Below are 19,525 nucleotides of genomic sequence, written 5' to 3'. Positions count from 1 at the left end.
TCAGTCTAGACGTGCTAGACGGCCCTTTGCTCAGTGCCTCTTTCAGAAGGACGACGTTGGGAACATTAAATAGGTAGTAATTTAATAATAGTCCCCCCCCCCCCTTCTGTGTTATCAGGAATTACAGAAAGACATGCAAGGAAGTGCGGAGGCGTTGGCGGAAATAGTGAAAAACACAGAGAACTTCTTAAAGGAGAATGGCGAAAGGCTGTCTCGGGAGGAGAAGGCTTTGATCGAAGGGAAACTTCAGGAAGCAAAGATCAAGTGTGAACAACTTACCTCAAAGGCAGAACAGTCGAAGAAGGAGCTGGAGAAAGCAGTGACGACCGCAATCCAGGAAGAGACTGAAAAGGTCCTTGTTCAAACCTGTGGTACACGGTTGCTTTGTTGAAAGCGATCAGGGCACCAGCGAGGATGGGCAGCAGGGGCAGGCATCTGGGTCCCCACGTTCGTGATGGACCGAACACCACAAAAAGCTTGAGAAGCGTGTGGGGACTCATGACTTGCCATAGCTAAAATTTCGGAATGTATTTTTGAGAACAGTGGAAATTTCAGAGTAACTTCCTGGTCCACTAAGGTTGAATTTCGGGGTGTTCAGTCTTCTGTTCAGTCTTCAGTGCGTGCCCATGTTTATAGTATGTCCACCCTAATTTTAACGGATCTCAGTATTTACTTGTGGGATGTCTTAGCACCTCGCCCTGTGTTCAGAATCCCCTTTGTCACCCCGCCCCCTCCAGGTTGCAGCTGTGAAGCAGCTGGAAGAGAGCAAATCCAAAATAGAAAGCCTTTTGGACTGGTTGTCAGATGTTGACCAAGACTCGGAAAGGGCGGGGATAAGCCAGGAACAGGTGATTGAACAGAACGGGACTCATTTCCAGGAAGGGGACAGCAAGTCAACGATCGGAGAAGAGGATGAAGTTAATGGTAACTTGCTGGAAACTGGTGTCGACGGGCTGGCCGGAACCAGCGAGGGGAATCTGAACCAGCAGTACCAGAAAGTTAAGGTTTGTTGTCTTCAACCTCATGATACTGTGAGATTTCTGTTGTCAGGTCTATATAGACAGGAGAAACTTGGCATATGAGTCATCTTCCCAAACCTTAGTGACCATTGAGAGGAAGGTCGTTATTTTTCTAGGTTCATCATTATGTCAAATAGAAATTGTGAGAATTCTAAGCAAGTCAGAAACAACAAGAAATATGTCATTAGAGACAGCTTTCTTATAAGTGAAGCGGGGTGATAAGGAATTAATAGAAATAGCAATAGTAGCCCTGGCCAGTTTGCCTCAGCGGTTAGAGCGTCAGCCCGTGGACCAAAGAGTCGCAGGTTCGATTCCGATCAAGGGCACGGACCTTGGTTGCAGTTGGTTCCCGGCCCTGGTTGGGGTCGGGTGGGAGGCAGCCAGTCGATGTGTCCCTCTCACTTCGATGTTTCTCTCTCCCTCCCACCCTTCCTCCTGCTCTACCTGAAGATAAATGGAAAAGTATCCTCAGGTGAGGATTTTAAAAAAGAAATAATAATAATAAAGCTAAGATTTATAGAGCAATTACGGGCAGGGCACCCTTCTAAGCTCTTCCCATTTTAACTCACTCAGTTCTCCCAGTTACTCTCTCCCTCTGAGGTTGTTATTCTCATTTTACAGATGGGAAAACTACACCTTACAGGAGGAAAGTAACTGCCCACAGTGACCTATTTAGTAAGGGATGGAGTTTGGATTTAAAACTGGGCCATGCGCTCAGTCACTCTATGAACTTCTAATCCACATTCCTAGGCCGGCTTGCTGTACGTTGTCTCTCACCTACTTGGTGAATGCTGGTGTTGAGAAGAGGAATGAGAGCCAGAGCTCACATTAATGCCGCCAGAGGAGCAAAAGAAGTTTTGAAAACCATTTTAAAGCGTCACACAATTGACCACTGTAATTCAGTGTTTGGCAGGGAGGGGACTGGACTGTAGGAACTTATGCAGTTCGGTGCGTTTTCCTCCAAGTTGGAGTTTTTGGAATAGAGTTCTGTCTGTGAGGATCTTACGTTACAGGAAATATAAATTAAACCAGAAGAAGGGTGGAAGTATTTACTGGATCACAACGTCAAAGGATAATTACGGGACTTCACTGTAGTTGTCTCTTAATGAAAAATCTCATAAATTCCTCAAGGATTATGAGTCACTTACTGAGAAGTCCGGAAAGATTAGTAACCTGACCCAAATAGTAAAAAATGCCAGTGGGTAGACTCAAACATATAGGTGCTTCATAGGAGAGCCTTTGTGTTTAGCCACAGCATGACATTTGCTTTCTGATTTTCTTTTTTTTAACTTCTAAGAATATGAGACTCTGAAAGCGCTTTAGAAATTCCTTATCTCCTGGTAGAGCCAATGACCTGATCAGGGTTGTGTGTCTAGCTCTCTGTGCCACAGGCCGTGGGCCAAGCTATTGCCCTGCAGCCTGGGCGTTCTCATCTGTAAAAGGAAGGCGATGCATGAGATCATTTGTAAAGTATTCTATATGTCCATGCAACCTACTATGTGCAGGAGACCTACTGGAGGGTAGTAGATGAATATAATTTGCATATCAAAGACACCACCTGTGGGAGAAAAGCTGTTAAGACAAAAATATTTATCATGCCCACAATGTTTCAGGCATTGTTACAGACAATGAGAATACAACAATACAACCAAATTAATGAGCCTGTTCTTAGCCCACCAGTTGGGATCAGACTTGTAAGAGAACAGCTGCCCCACAGCAATGCTTCTCAGTTCTTTTTAGTTGATGGCATATATTTAGCCCCCATGTACCAGCACCGTTCTAGGTACTGGGGGTTCCTAGTGAGCAAAATAAATTTCCTGTCTGGTGCTTGGTAAGGATGATGGGACAGGCAAAAAATAACTAACTTCTGTGGGATGTTAGAAGGAAACTTTCTGCTAAGAGGAATGTTGAGTGGGTATGGGTGGTTGAGTGTAAGGGTGGGGGCCGATTTTTCAGAGTTAAGTGGGATCTTTTGTGCAAAGACTTCAAGGAGGTGGGGGGCTGCCAAGCAGATGTCTGAGGGAAGAACTGTTTCCAGAAAGGAGAACTAGAGAAAAAGGTCCTAAAGTGTCTAACAAGGTGCGGGTGGAGGTAGGGGTGGGAGAGCCTGCAGGGCTTGGCGTGGGGACAGAGGACCAGGTCACAGCAAGAGCTTGTCGGGCTGCATGTAAACCAGTACAACAAATGTGGGCAATTGCCTGCAGGGCTATTATCCCCTCAGTCGTGTTTGCACGGCACATTGGGATGAGTGGAAGCTGCTTCCAGCTGGAGAGAAAGGGGCTCTACCGCCCAGGGCCCCTCAGCTTCCCGGACTGCTGACTGATGGCAGCTCTGCACACCTGTGACCGTTTTGCAGCACACCCACTGGAAGCTCTGCTCTCTGCCTTCAGAGTGGGTTCTAATCCCCGGCAAGTGTCAGGCTCGTTGAGAAGTGTTCTACATATGTGATATCACAAACTCCTTTCAGCACACCTGTGACATGTACGGGTCGTTGTTTCCGTGTTCCACATTTTGGAAACTGAGGCCCAGTGGAACTAGTGGCTGCAATATTCTCTTTTATTAGGTGTCCCTCTAACTTCATTGGGCTTCTCTGAATGTACGTTGTTGCTTAATTATTGTCATAGTGTTTTTGTAACTTTAAAACTACAATTTTTTTCTATTTAATTATCGTTTTAGGATCATTTCATTATTAAAAATTGGATACCCACTTGCACAGTAGTTAAGTAAAGGCATTAGCAGTGTCTTTAAGGTGTTGTGAAGAAGCAGTGAGCAAAGGGAGATCTGACTGTAGATGTTTTAGAATTGGAAGAAAAATCTGTTACATTTTTCCAAAACTCAACAACAGTGCTTGTCCAATGTGATTTTATATAAGTCCTTTCAAGAGATGCTCGGAAATCTTAAAAATAAGCTCAGCGTGCTCAGAATGTAGCTTTTGCTATCCTGCTGGTGCTGAAATTCACCAATAAAAGGTAAAAGCTGTGCATCTTGAAAAGGTTGAGAAGCCAGTTGTCTGTACATCACTGACGTCTGTAGGTCCTGAGGCCACGGAGCTCCCCACAGCCTCAGTGTGACCACGTCCCTGCCGTCACGTTACAGTGATTCTTGTTCCCGCAGGCCCGACACGAGAAGATCATCTCCCAGCACCAAGCCGTGCTCCTGGCCACGCAGTCGGCCCAAGCCTTGCTTGAGAAGCAGGGTCACTATCTCTCTCCCGAGGACAAAGAGAAACTGCAGAAGAACATGAAGGAACTGAAAGTGCATTACGAAACAGCGCTGGCCGAGTCGGAGAAGAAAATGAAGTTAACGCGCTCTCTGCAGGAGGAGCTGGAGAAGTTCGACGCCGATTACGGCGAGTTTGAGCACTGGCTGCAGCAGGCGGAACAGGAGCTTGAAAACCTGCAGGCTGGGGCCGACGACTTCAGTGGCTTAATGGCCAAGTTGAAGAGGCAGAAGAGCTTCTCCGAAGATGTTATTTCTCACAAAGGGGACTTGAGGTACATCACCATTTCTGGAAACAGGGTGTTAGAAGCAGCCAAGTCCTGCAGTAAGAGAGAGAACAGCAGCAAGGCCGACCAGCATCATGCGGACACTCCTGCTGCTCACAGGGAAGTCCAGAGCAAATTGGACCGTGCGACTGATCGGTTCAGGTCTCTCTACTCTAAGGTAATTTGATCTTTATTTTTTAAGGGAAAGATCAATCTGTAATTACAGTTTTTATGCTAACCTCTTAACTTTTCGTTTTGGAAGTAGAAGCGAGAAACCTAAAACGGAAGCAGGGAAAATAAGGTAGTTTTATCCTATTCACCTCAGTCTTATTCATCTTTACTTCAGAAAAAAAAATGTGTTTACAGATTAGGAGCCTAAAGTTTTTTATTTAGTTGGTTAGTTGAGTGATTTCTAGGCAGTTCTAACTCTAAAATTAGGTAATATCGAATGTGACCACTAGGTGGCGTTTATGTTTTATCTCCAAACACAGAGTGGCTTGCTCATTTTTGCAGCCTCAAGCCTGAAAACTAAAGTTTCATCTCAGATGATTCCCTTCACAAATACTGCAAGTGTGTGTTTTACAGATATATTTGATCAGTGTGTTATTTTAATACTTAACGACTCTCAGACTGTTTCAGCTTATCTTATTCCTTTGGACAAGTAAAAGAGTTGTGTTTTTTAAAAAATAAAACAAAGCTAAGAAAATATTTCCCTGTTTACTGTACAAGCTGAACAGACTGACCAAGTTGCACAAGTGATTTGGAGAGCATCACTGATTCTTGGCCTTTGCTTCATTCTGATGTAGATTATTTGCCCTCCTTGTGTTAATCTTGTGCAATGTATAGAAGTGATTCATTGAGCACTTTAAAAACCTTTCCATCCTAGAACATACATGTCTAGACACGTGGTGTATAAGACTCAGTGGGAATGTGCTCTGGTAGATCCACCTCCTCTGATGATTGACATCCAACTCTTTCATTCTGGATTGAGACTCAGCCCTCGAAAAGATGTTTTCAAATGGGTATAAATTTAGGATTATCTCCTCATTTTTATGATACTTTTGACTTTGTAAAACGATGCTTCTTCATACACAGGAGAAAGATGTTCGCCCTACAGTTTTCACTCACATTGGTTGAAATCTGGTGCCTTCTGAGTTACAGAACTCATAAGTGCTAAGGTTACTTAACACAAATAAAAATAGGTTTTAATTCTCTATCCTTTTTCTCTTTTAATTTTTTTAGTGCAGTGTCCTTGGGAATAACCTTAAAGATCTGGAGGATAAATACCAACACTATGAAGGCGCTTCACGTGGACTTCTTTCTGAGCTCCAGGCCTGCGAGGCCGCAGCCAGCAAACACCTATCTGAAGCCATTGCCGTGGACCCTAAAAGTCTGCAGAGGCAACTGGAGGAGACCAAGGTAGAGAGGGAGGGAGAGAGGGAGGGAGGGAGGGAGAAGAAACCTTTCCCTTTCCCACAGTTCTGTGATAGTTTCACCTAAGGAAGTGGAACAAAGGATGGGAAAAGTACTCGGGAGTTAGAACTTTAGTTCTCAACAGCCATTTATTTCTCTCTCTAATGAGATTGTATTTTTACTGTTGTTTAACTGGATGGATCTTGCTTTCCTGGCTTATTACCTGCATTCCACCACTCCCTCCTCCATAAACAGAAACCAGTATTGTCTGGGCTGCTTGTTTATATTATACATACTTATTTTGTTTATTGTTTTTCTCCACCATTAGAATTAAACTCCATGATGGCAGACTTTTTGTTTATTTTGTTCATTGCTATATTCCCAGCACCTAGAACAGGACCTGACCCGTCATCGTAGGTACTCAGTACATATATGTGTTTAAGAGTGGACAGGTGGAAGGAAGAAAGGATATCACTCTCACATGTGGGCTCTGAGCACCAAGACTGGTATTCCTATTGAATACTCCCATGATTCTTAGAGACACAAAGTTTTGTTATTACCTAGCACAGTTCTCAAAAAGTCTACCTGCTCTTCCAAAAACGCAAGCTTAATGTGGGAATTGCATAATTGTGGAGGTCCTAATCTTACCCACAGTGGCAAGGAGAGTCTCTGTTTCTTAAATTTAAAGGGTATTTTTACATCCTAATGGAAGGGGAGATGATTATTTTTAATTTATTTTTATTGAATGTATTTGGGAGACATTGGTTAATAAAATTAAACAGGTTTCAGGTATATAGTTCTATAATACATCATCTGTGTATTGTATTGTGTGTTCACCACCCCAACTCAAGTCTCCTTCCATCATCATTTATCCCCGTTTTATGCTTTAAAGCAGTGGTTCTCAACCTTCCTAATGCCGCAACCCTTTAATACAGTTCCTCATGTTGTGGTGACCCCCAACCATAAAATTATTTTTGTTGCTACTTTATAACTGTAATTTTGCTACTGTTATGAGTTAGGTGATCCCTATGAAAGGGTCATTTGACTCCCAAAAGGGTTGCAACCCACAGGTTGAGAACCGCTGCTCTAAGGGGAGATAATTTTTGAAGCATCTTATTCTTATTCCACATAACCAATAATTTTGAGTTTGAAAGTTTAACTTCATAAATTTATTCTGTGATTCCTTTTAGCAGGTGTGTAGCAGTATTATTGGAACTATAGCTAGCAAGTAAATACTGTATTGCCAGTTGGCTGCCTTTCAGAATTTAGTTGCATCTGTTAGTTACAAAATTAAAAATCATTACTGTGCTGTTAACAAGGAAAACAGGTGAGCTTATCATTAGCTATTGCCTGAGACTGGCGACTTCTGGCTGGAAGAAAGCTGAGTCGTACGCTGGGGTGACATGTGGCAGGTTGAGACCAAGGCAGAGAGAAGAGGGCTGGAGGCATGGAGTGGGAGGAGGGAGGAGACCTTGGGGAGGTAGGGAGGTTGGTGGCCCTGCCTTTTGTCCTGGGCTGGAGAGTTTACCTGTTCCTGCATTAGGCACTAGGGAGACGTTTGGGCCTGGTCAGCCTCCCCACGTTGATGCAGCCTCCTGTTTTTTTGTTTTCTTTCACATTTTGTTTTGTTTTGTTTTCTCTCTGCCTTTCCCACAAGCACAGGAACAGACCTGTCTTAATTTTCTGATTCTCACTCGATAGCTTGTCCAAGGACAGTGTATGTGGGAGGGAACTATTACAGAAAAGCTATTGTTTTGGTAGGAAATGCCAATAGCTTAAGATATTTATTAAGATTGCCTACATGTAATCATGTAGCTGGGTGTTTTAGTAGAGGAAAATATGTAAAATAGAAATAACACATTTTAAGTGGGATCTGTATTAGGAAACGGATTACAACCAGTATAAAAGTAATTTTTATGTAACTAGAGCAAAAAGAAAGAAAAGGAAACCCAAAAGAATGTATTGCTATTTAAATCGAGCAGAAACATGAATTAATCCTAAAACAGAGGAAAATGTGCTTGATATGTGCTCCGGGAGCAGATCCCTGTACTATTATCCCTAATGTGCCTGGAGAAATGTAGAGAGAACAGCGACGTCTCAGGGGAGAATGAGTTCTAAGGAAGCTACAGCATCATTTTAAAAATGAAATGGGTGATTAAAGTTGTTTCTGGCACCTGTAGGTATTTTCCTCACAGATGATCTCAGTACGTAGAGAGGATCATTTTTATGAGAATCAGGCAGTCTCCATTGCTTTGGGTTGTTTTAGCAACACTGAAAAAGTATTTTTCTTTAACTCTGATATAAACACATAGATAGGACTACTACAAAAAAAATCGGCCTTTTCTACATTGACAAAGGTAACTTCTACTTATATTCTGTTGTATGGGAAATGTCATTTCGGGAAACCCAATTGGTTCATTGGAAATAATTTCTGTCCAATAGCATGTTGCTGTTAGGATTGTTGTTCAAAGAACCGTTTGCTGTGTTGTCAACAATCGAAAGGCCCCGGGCTACAAAGACATTTCCTCAAGTTCTGCTTCTAGGGAAATCTGAATGCTACAAAAATTTTTTCCCCGTGTGAAGCACAGAAAGACAGGATTCTGGGACCAGTCTTGAGGCCTGAGTGTGGGACCAGGCATGGAGTTTGGTCATGTTGACCGACAATGTCCACTTACAACCTTTCGCTGATCTCTGGGACGGCCTTAAGTCTGGAAGCTTTAAGGAGCTGGATACATGCCCAGCTTCATCCTTTTCTGGTCCGGCTAGACACCACGGTCATGATCTTGTGGTATTCCCTGTTACAGATGCTTCTTTCATGTTTTAATTCCAGTGAAATCCATTAAAAACAATATAGGGCTTCCATTTGAATACTTTAATTTCTAGTTTTCCCTCCCCCAGAAAATAGAACTATCAAACACTACTAGAGTTCAATTAAAAGCTGGTATCATGTTAGCCATTAAAAACTATTGACTCAAACATAATTATGGAGAGAAAAGGCATGAAGAGGAGACGCCTCTTTTGTCCTCCATTTCTAATTTTTAAGGTGGTAGGCAGGGCCGTCTTTGGTACTGGATGATTTTATAGAACTGTGACAGCTTTCACAGGTATTTGTTTATTGGCTAGACATCTGTGGACCAGGCCCATTGTTGGTTTTTGTGAAAATCCTTCCTCTGCTCTCAGGGAACCCACATTCTAAAAAAATAAGAATTATTTTAGACTTCAATCTAGTTATAGGTAAAGTTCCTTGCAGAACTTCTTACATAATACTTTCTGTAACTAAACTTCTGGGAGAATTTCCCAGACAGGTTCACTCTTAAAATGATTCTTTGGCCTCTGGGAACAGCTGTAGAATCTGGTCTTCAGATCACAGGCCTCAGGCGGGTCATCGTTTGGTGGGCCTCTGGTGTACACATAGCTGCCTGTTATGGTACCACAACTTCTTGGCTATGAAAATAAGTTGAGGAAATTATTGCTATTGGCTTTAGGGATTTTTGTTGTTGTTGTTATTGTTGCTGATGAAGGCTGAAATATAGTAGAAGAGGCTCTTTTAAAGTCTTACACCTTGTATCTTTGTTTACTTATTCCAGAAACATTTTTCTAAATAGCCCTTTATTATATCTTAATTTTTAAATTTATTTTTTAATTACAGTTGATATACAATATTAAATCAGTTTCAGGTGTACAACATAGTGGTTACACATTCATATAACTTATAAAGTGATCACCTCGGTAAGTCTAGCACCCATCTGAAACCTACACAGTTATTACAATATTATCGACTATATTCCCTGTGCAGTACTTGATTTCTCCATGACTGTTCTCTAACTACCAATTTGTACTTCTCAATCCCTTCACGTATTTTACCCATTCTCCCAATCCCCACTTCCATCTGGCAACCATCAGTTTGTTTTCTGTATCTATGAGTCTGTTTCTGTTTTGTTTGTTCATTTATTTTGTTTTTGACATTTCACATATTAGTGAAACCATATGGTTATTTGTCTTTCTCTGATTTATTTCACTTAGCATAATATACTTTAGGTCCATCCATGTTGTCACATATGGCAAGATTTCATTCTTTTTTTATGGCTGAGTCATATTCCATTGTATACATGTACCACATCTTCTTTATTCTTTCATCTATTAATGGACACTTAAGTTGCTTCCATATCTTGGCTATTGTAAATAATGCTGCAATGAACATAAGGGTGCATATATCATTTTGTTTTTTTATATATTTTTATTAATTTATTTTTATTACAGATGTTACTCCTTTTTCCCCCATTGACACCCTCCTCCCGATCCTGCCCCCCCAACCCCCACCCCAGCATTGTTGTCTATGTCCATTGGTTACGCATATGTACATGTGAGTTCTTTGGTCTATCTCTTCTCTCCTCCCCATCAACCTCTTCTGAGTTTTTTCAGTCTGTATCCTACTACTATGTCTCTGGGTCTATTTTGTTTATCCGTTTATTTTGTTCATTATATTTCACAAATAAGTGAGATCATGTGGTACTTGTCTTTCTCTGACTGATTTGTTTCACTTAGCATAATACTCTCCAGGTCCCTCCGTGTCGTCTCAAAGGATAAGAGATCTTTCTTTCTTCCAGCTGCATAGTACTCCATTGTGTATATGTACCACAGCATTTTTATCCACTCATTTATTGATGGCATATATCATTTTGAATTAGTGTTTTGGATTTCTTTGTGTTCCAGAAACTTTTATCCAGTCCTACTATATGCCAAGAACTGGTTTAGGCAGTGATGATAGAAACCCAAATAGCATAAATTCCCAATTCTTGTAGAGGTTACAGTTTTATAGAAGAGACAAATAAACCCAGTGACATTTACAGGGTACTTACAGGGGCTCCTGGGGGAAGTACTTATAACTAGGGTTGAGGAGAGTTAGGGAAGGCTTCCCACCTGAATTTCAAAGAATGAATATAAGTGAAACTTAGGATGATAGGGGGCAGGTTGCATGGGAAGGTTGGTATGCAGAGATACACCTTTTATTGCATGCTCAAGTTTTTACCTTTGTTATGAAGTCAATAGGAAGCTACTGAACGATTTTAAAGAAGGGAGTGATATACATAGTCAGATAAGTGTTTTCCACAAAAGACATTGGGGGCCTCTGTCCGGGAACACATTGGAGGCAAGGAGCACAGTTAGGATGCTTTTTCCAGTTAAATGAGACATTATCCTGCAATGATCTGGAAACACAGAGCAGAAGTCTGGTTTAAATATATATATATATGTATATATATATATTTTCCATCTTCTGACTATGACGGAAAATATATATATACATATATATATGACACTTATCTGACTATGTATATCACTCCTCTCCTTACCATATATATATATATATATATATGGCAGGTAAAATGGTTAGGTCTTCATGGTTGATTTGCAGTGGAAAGGAGGCTTGAGAATCTAGGTGGAGCCTCAGGTTGGGTAATAAGATTCAACCTCAGGAGGAAGTGCAGGTGTAGGAGGTGAGATGATGGGTTCAGATTTAGCCTTTTGAATTTGAGGTGACTGTTTACACCCAGATGGAAACATTCAAGAGGCTGTTGGAAACCTGGGCCCATGGCCAGGGATGAGTTCATCTACAGTCGGACATATGGGAATTTGAATTTGAAATCCAAATGTGAGACTAGAAGAAGCTTGAGTACCTCGAGTGAAGCTAACGCCAAGCATGGGGCCTGTGTGGCCCGGCAGCCCATTTGGACTCAGGTGTTAGGAAGGCGGGACCAACTTCTGGAAGGCTCCTCTAGGGTTCCTGCCGCCACTTCTCTCCTCCTCCGTGCTCTGGAGAGGCATCTCCTCACTCCAGGGACCTCTGTGCAGCAAATTAAAGAAAGGTTACATTATCCACTTGAAGCCGTTAACCCTTTCCACTTTCTTCCTTTAAACTTTGGGGACAGGATTACTCTGGGCTCTTTCTATCTCCCTGAGCACATTTGTTCTGTCTCTGTTCCTCTCCTTACCACTTAAACAGAAGTACTCTCCATGATTCCTGATGGCCTCCTTCTCTGCTGTTTCTGTGCCTTCTCCTCATCAGCCTCATCATGGGTCTTGACTTCCAGTGCTTTCGGTCTAGTTCTAGCCTGTGTTCAGAGTCTCCTCCATCTCCAGCGTTGCTGTTTCTTTCCACATGAGTGTCCTCAAAGTTCCTTGAAGCCACGAATTCCCACACAAACTCTCCCTGGCTCCTGAATTTGTTCCCACTTTTGCTTACGATTTCCATCAATTACCTAGGTTCAGAAACTTGGGGTACTTGTCTCCTCACGTCTCACCTCCTGTCCTTTGTACCTGCCCTCTCAAGCCGTGATGCCCAGTGGAACATTCTGTGATAACGGAAATGCTCCTTCATCTGCTCTGTCCAACACGCTAACCACCACCCACACTCGGCTCCTTAGTGCCTCAAATGTGGCTAGTACAACTGGGAAACTGAGTTTTAAATTTCGCTTGAATTCAGTCCATTTCAGTGTAAGAGCCACCTGCACTGAGTAGCTACCAGGTTGGACTACACGGCTTTAGGTCATCGGTCCCCAAGTCCTGTGGACTCTTTCCAGCCCTGTAACAGTCCTACTTTTCCCAGCTCCGACGGTGCTCTCTACTGTGTATCTGCTGAAGGTGCCCGTCACTGGTGTCCATGCTTCATTTCTTCCCCGTTGAATTTATCCTCGTGTCACAGACATGGCCTTCCATACAACAGCTCCGAGCACGCCCACCCCTGGCTCAAAAGTTCTGAATAACTCCCTACGGCTGCAGGGTAAAATGTAAACTCCTCAGCCTGATGTTGGAGGCCTTTCAGTCCTGTTGTATCTACTCAGCTGTGGACTCTCAGACTGGATGGAACCTCGAGGTCTCCTCCGGTGCTTCCATTCCCATCTTTGTCCCTTCTGTTCGTTCTGCAGGGAAGTGTCTCCGTCTCCACTTCTGTTTACCCTGCTCCACGCTCTCCTCAGGACCCTGCCAGTGCCTGTCACAGAGGTGCTGTCGCCTTCCTCTCCAGCTTCTCCTCCTCTCAACGTCTAGTCCCTCTGCTACTCGCTTTTGGCACTTATCACTTCCTGCCTTCCACTAGAAGATCCCTGCGGGGAAGCTTCGAGTCTATTTGATTTTTGTGTTTTTCACAAAATGTAGCAAGACCTTTTTGAATATGTTAGATGTTAAGTAACTTTCATTGAATTAACAGAAAGAAATATGACTTAGTAGTGACTCGGGATCTGCTTGAAATAGAAGTCTTAGTTATATATTTAAGTGGAGTAGAAGTGGTCCCAAAGGTTTTCTGTTGTTTGTTTATTTTTATTTGTTTTTTTATTTCTGGTGTTAGTGGGGGTGTTGTACAAAGCCGAGAAGTGGGGGTGAAGGGGAAACCTGGGCTAAGGGTAGAGGGTCACAGGATCAGGAATTAAGCCTGTTATCGTGAACACATGCTCCAGGCTTTATTTCAAGACTGAATTTCTATTATCCGACTGGCGGATGGTTTTGTTAATGCCCCTTCGTAACTGGCTTTGTTCTAAGAATTCCGGAGTAAGTTTATAATGAGGAAAAGTTTACTCTGTCCAATTTAACTTTATCTTGTGGTTAAGTCATTTTTTTCATGTTAAAAATCTGTGATTTAGTCCTGAGTATAATCGAAGCATTCAACCCTCCAGGCTCTGCAAGGACAGATATCAAGCCAGCAGGTTGCTGTCGAGAAACTGAAAAAAACAGCCGAAGTGCTTTTAGATGCCCGGGGATCTCTGCTGCCAGCCAAGAACGACATCCAGACAACACTGGGTGGGTGTCCCCTTCCCTTTCCTCTCAGGTGCGCTCTAAGCGAAGGGGTCTCACAGATACGGAGAAGAGCATATATCCCCGGTGTTTCTCATTCTGGGCGAAAGAAGTGTATTTCAGTTTCAGTGTTATGTTTAGACAGTGTAACGGAAACGATCCAGTGGTCACCACGGAGAGTAGCACTTCCCAAGATGCTCCTGGTCGATGGGATCGCACACAACTAGACTCTGAGCCTGTGGCCAGAACAGACTTCTGGTGGATCCCTCTCTGTCAAAAGCAGGAGCATGAGTTTTAGAAGGTTAGAGACAAGCAGACGATTAGACATGCTTCATCCCCCCCCCCCCCCCAAAAGCATGATTTAAAATCTGAGTAGAAATTTTAGATAAAGAGAAGGGTGAAACTTTGATCTTCTAAAGCCGCTCATAGAGAGGAAAACCATTCTTTTTCTTTCTTACAGACATCCAAACTCTTTTGATCTTGTACGCCATGAAATAATGTTTAGTATTTACCCTTAAATATGCACATATACTGATAAATTACACACGCATATTACTATCTTATATGTGGTATGATTATAAAACCCCAAAATATAACATTTAAAGTGTAAGACAAAAATGTGAATGGAAGTTCTAATATTTTTTCTGTACCCCATGCCCTGTCTTGACACCGCACATTGACACTGCTCCGAGGGCTTGGCGTAGGGATTTAGAGGAGAAAGGAAGACTACTTCTTATATTTCTGTTATTTGAAGAGGCAGCTTGACATTTTTTCCCATTGTTAATCATACATAGTTTTGCTTTTATTTGTTTTCGATCCATATATTACTTTATTTTAAGGCTTTAACACTTCTCTCCAGCATAATATTCTAGGAATATGTCTAAGTACAGGGTGGGGCAAAAGTAGTTTATCGCTGTTCATATGGAAAATAGTACAATAATGAATAACCAATAAATCAAGAATAAACTGTTTTGTGTACCCATAACTGTAAACCTACTTTTGCCCCACCCTGTATATTTAACATTTAGAGGAGTTTCTCTAAGATCTGACTTCTGAGAAATCCAACCACTTAAAAAGAAAACATTTTTAGTACATTTTGTTCTGTACCTTTTTCTAAAGTAACTTTTAATGACTAAAATCAAGAATTTACTTCAGTGATAGCATTTCATCTCTAAGAAGTCCTGAAATACCAGTGACACTGAACTTGTGTTGATTTTATTAAAATTGCTGTCTGCCCTGGAAGTAAGCGGCCATGGCTGAACAGATAGCTGATGTTACCCTGGTGATGTCAGAGCTGCCGCTGGAGAAGCAGCTCACTTGCCAATCACAACCTTCAGCTCAGAGTATTTGCTCTTGTGACTTTCAAATGTGGGCTCATACTTGAATCCACTGCCTATTTTCTCAGCTGGTGGCATCTTGGGGCTCATTGCATGCGTGCCGCCCCCTCCCCGTCAGCATTCCGGGGGCCTTCACTCCGTTTCAGCGACAGGAGCCTGACTGTCTCTTTAAATCTTCTGAATGTCTCACTTCAGTGAAAATTCATCAAACTGTGTTCTCACAATATAATAGTACAACAATTAAAAAGAAATGTTCCCCGGGCCAAACACAAGCGCGTAAGATACATCATTTTTATAAAGATGTTTCAGGTCCAAATTTTCTTCTACTGAAGCATTCTACAGTATATCAGACTAAAGCATTCAGAAAGAATTAAAATACTTTTCAAATTCTTGGAAAATAAGTGATAAATTAACAATTAAAACCATTGTTTAAGGGTGAGAGAGAGAGAGAGGAGTAATTAAAAACCATTGTCCTTGGAACTTCTCACTGGTCTACAGTATAAAATGTAAGATATTAAATGTAAGATATTAAAATGTGACGTATTAAAATGTAGAGCTTTACATGCAAGTAAAATGTAGGCCAGAAAGGTGGATTTTTATTTTGTTTTATAGCATCTTAGGTCTCTGTACCCGAAAGTAAAGGTAATCTCACCTGAGATAGGTTAACCTGTTAACCTTGTTTATTTTTCCTTTTGTCTGGTATTAAACTTTTCAAATACATTCTCTTTGTGTACATGTTAGAAGCACAATCTCAACTTTGTCTATTTTAAGTGGATTTTCATTGTGTATAATGACAGAAGCTTAATTTATATGAGAGATAATTTTTATATGTAGGATTAATTCTTGACAAGTCTTAATGACTATTTTGTTCCTTGAGAATAGCTGTGTATGGGTGTCAGCTCTCGTCCCATCAGTTATCAGTAAGTATGGCCAGTTTGAAATGTCAGGTTGAGAACATGTATTTACTCCAAAGATCTGCTTTTTGGACTGCTTTCATCTCTCTGGGGCAACTCAAATGTTTCTGTATCCAAAACTCTTTTTTCAAATGCAGATGCTATCCATATTAACGATTTTAAAAACTTTTTTGTTTTTCATTTTCCACCGTGACCTTTTCTTTTTTAAGGTTTTAGACGATGCTGCAATTCTGCATTATTGTATCTATCACTTAAACTTTATCTTTCCGGTTTTGATGTGGACATTTTGTGATTTTGCCTTAGTGTATTTTTGGAAAGGGATAGGGCAACGATAACTTTGTGGATAACACTTCCTGATGTTTTGGGACTAGATGACATTGTTGGGAGATACGATGATCTGTCCAAGTCTGTTAATGAACGAAATGAAAAACTCCAGATAACCCTCACCCGCTCGCTGAGTGTGCAGGACGGCCTGGATGAAATGCTGGACTGGATGGCAGGTGTGGAAAGTTCTCTGAAGGAACAAGGTCAGGTGCCCTTGAACTCCTCTGCTCTTCAGGACATCATCAGTAAAAACATGGTAAGTGACATGTAAGAAAGGAAAAAAAGATAACCACTTTTAGATTAAAAAAAAAAAACACACCCGCAGTTAAATAAGCTCCAAGGATGAGTAAATTTGAGGATATAGAAAAACAGTCATTTTCTGGATATAACTGCACAGTAGTGCTTACACAAAAACAAATGTGGAAAATGATTTTTCCGTGGAGGAGTTTAGGAAGACATTTGTATTCTTTTTCGTGAATATTACTCATCACAGAGGGCTTATGCATGCATTAGAGTCCTGTCTTGTTTTTCATTGCTTCAGCCAGCTGCACGTGGGGTTAATCAGATCAATCTTGTTGTTGTCTGGCCTTTTAAAAATTAGGGCCGTGGATAATCCCCAGGCTCCATTAGGTCCCAGGGGTTGCTGAGTAGCAGCCGCCTCCTGCCCCGCACAGGCTACCGGCCAGCTGTTCTCTTCTCTCCCTTGAAGAGATTTGGGATGCGATTCCTCAAGGGACAGCTCAAACTTGTCAATCAGTCCCAAGCGTTAACTTTCCTTAGTCACAGGTTGTTCAAGCTAATGTTGTGATGAACGCTAATTTTTTGAAACTCTGGGACGTTATCTGTAAACATCCTTATACACACATGCCATATTGGATTCATTTCAGATGTTGGAACAGGACATTGCAAGTCGCCAGAGCAGTGTAAATGCCATGAACGAAAAAGTGAAGAAATTTATGGAAACAACAGACCCGTCCACCGCATCCTCACTCCAAGCCAAAATGAAGGACTTGTCTGCTCGGTTTGCAGAAGCAAGTCATAAACACAAAGAGAAACTTGCCAGAATGGAGGAGCTGAAAAGCAAGGTTGAATTGTTCGAGAGCCTCTCCGAAAAGCTTCAAACGTTTTTGGAGACGAAAACTCAGGCTCTCACAGAGGCGGATGTGCCAGGAAGAGATGTTACCGAACTGTCTCAGTATATGGAGGTATGCCTTCCTTGATAGTCACAAGGCCGATCAAGTACATTAGCAGTTAAGACAAGCTCATACATATATTGTCAGAATTATAATTTGCCATCATCATTTCAGTTGCTGATGGATCAGTAAAGATCTCTGCTTTCCTCCTTTAAAATTCACAAACCCCGAGGTCTCCTTGAAGCCTTTGCTCGCGGATTAGAAATGAACACCACTTCTCACACATACACTTTCCACATTTCATAGGCGATATAAGCTTCTTATGTGCCAGCATTCATGAAGGGACAGATGTGAAGAGTGCATTTTTAAATTAAATGAAGCTTCCTGTGTTCTTCAGACAGCCTGCCTGCGTGTTTATTTATATTTACAATACTGACCATAGGGCAGGATTATTTTTATGTGAGATTCTGGTCACATACATACCTCTTGATGGAATGCCATTTGAAGATTTAGCAACACCATGCATTGATTGAATATCTGAATGCTTTGTAGGAATCCACTTCTGAATTCTTAGAACACAAGAAAGATCTTGAAGTTTTGCAGAATCTCTTGAAGGAGATAGCCAACCATGGCTTACCAGGTGATAAGGCCCTCGTGTTCGAAAAAACAAATAATTTGTCAAAGAAATTCAAAGAAATGGAAGATACCATCAAAGAAAAGTAAGCAGCACTTAAGAAATTGGATTTTATTCTGTGATACTAAATAGAATGAGTTGTTTTTATTTACTTGTACAGAAACCTGAAACAATTTTAAAAACTCGAGAATAAGCACCAACTTTATAAGTGTTTTTATATAGATTCTTTTGCAATTAAAATGAAATGTAGCTCTGTTAAAATGTTAAGGAGGGAAATTCAAGACTTCTCACATAAAAGGAGAAAGCATGCTGTAACGAAAAGGGTGGTAGTAGTGTGTTACTGACAATAACCTAAACTCACTGTAGTGTCGGAAGCCTCTGGCAAAGACCACATTTTTATTTTTAAAGGCAGAAATAACCTTGAAAGACAGCTTGTGGTTCATTGCTTTCTGGGCTCAATTCAGAAACTGGCTTTTATTTTTTTAAGAGTTTACTTTCTTAGGACTTATAGTTAAGACACGATTCCATGAAAAACAAGAGTATGAATCTACGTCCAGGAATAAACCTTGTGACTGAACTTTTATATTTCTGATCTCATATTAATTCAGAATACATAGTACATCTGGTTTTGCTAAAGTTTATACAGAAGACCCCCACCCCCAATAGAAAATAGCTATTTCTCTTTCAACTCTTTGTTATTTCTTTATAATTCTCTACCTAAAACTTTCTAGCGCTACTCACAGAGCTACATTTTTCATCTTGTCATATAGTATTTAATTCACATAGTGCACAGAAGAAAGTCTTGATTTTCTTAGGTAAACTCTAGGTTGTTTCTTTCAAATGGATTCAATTTTAAAACCATGTAGTCATCAGTAATTAGTCCAGCTGCAGTGGACTTTTATGTGCCAATATTCCACACACTTGCACATGTGCACATGTTATCCACATGTCGTCCACGTTCCAAACGTAACTGTCTTCACAGCTGTTCGTGGGCTAGGCATGCACCCTCCCTCCGCGGTGCTGAGGTACAGAAAGGTCCATCTAGTTAACTGTGGAGCTTCCTGAGCATCTGTAGGGGAGGCACCCATTAAACTTTTCAGTCACTAGGTCTCACCTCTTTTGGTGACTGAAATCCTTGCTCTAAAGCACCTGCTTTTACCCATCCACCCATGTGACTCTAGTAGTATAGTGTAGAAACCACTAGGTGGCGATACGTTTTCCTCATGTCTGTGATGTGTAAGTGTTTCCCTTCTGGTTCCGTGCCTGCTGGCAGTAAGCACCATATAAAGTGGACAGATCAAAGCTCATTGAATCTAAATAATGTTAAAACTGTTTATATAGCCTGAGAGTTTATGTAGCATTATAGAGTGCCATTACATATGGGTTACAGATTTCTTCTCCTAACTTAATCTATGGACCTTGTCTGTGAGAAATAAACAAATACTGTACTCGTTTAGCTGATTTCACTTATCACCTAGAAA

General features: G+C 41.3%; 1 protein-coding gene across 8 annotated transcripts in view; it reads left to right on the top strand.

Annotated features, from left to right (window-relative positions):
- DST (dystonin) overlaps positions 1-19,525 on the top strand; it is a 432,181-nt gene that overhangs the window by 307,631 nt on the left and 105,025 nt on the right. For all 8 annotated transcript variants that reach the window (XM_036248926.1, XM_036248924.1, XM_036248928.1 and 5 more), the window contains 8 exons: positions 119-352; positions 738-1,004; positions 4,134-4,682; positions 5,747-5,923; positions 13,585-13,708; positions 16,325-16,533; positions 17,165-17,482; positions 17,963-18,129. In XM_036248926.1, the coding sequence (XP_036104819.1) occupies positions 119-352; positions 738-1,004; positions 4,134-4,682; positions 5,747-5,923; positions 13,585-13,708; positions 16,325-16,533; positions 17,165-17,482; positions 17,963-18,129 (2,045 nt within the window). The remainder of the gene's footprint in view (positions 1-118; positions 353-737; positions 1,005-4,133; positions 4,683-5,746; positions 5,924-13,584; positions 13,709-16,324; positions 16,534-17,164; positions 17,483-17,962; positions 18,130-19,525) is intronic.

The sequence above is a fragment of the Molossus molossus genome, unplaced genomic scaffold (assembly GCF_014108415.1).
Source record: "Molossus molossus isolate mMolMol1 unplaced genomic scaffold, mMolMol1.p scaffold_m16_p_8, whole genome shotgun sequence".
In the NCBI taxonomy this organism is placed as follows: domain Eukaryota; kingdom Metazoa; phylum Chordata; class Mammalia; order Chiroptera; family Molossidae; genus Molossus; species Molossus molossus.
This window is presented reverse-complemented; position numbering and strand designations above follow the sequence as displayed.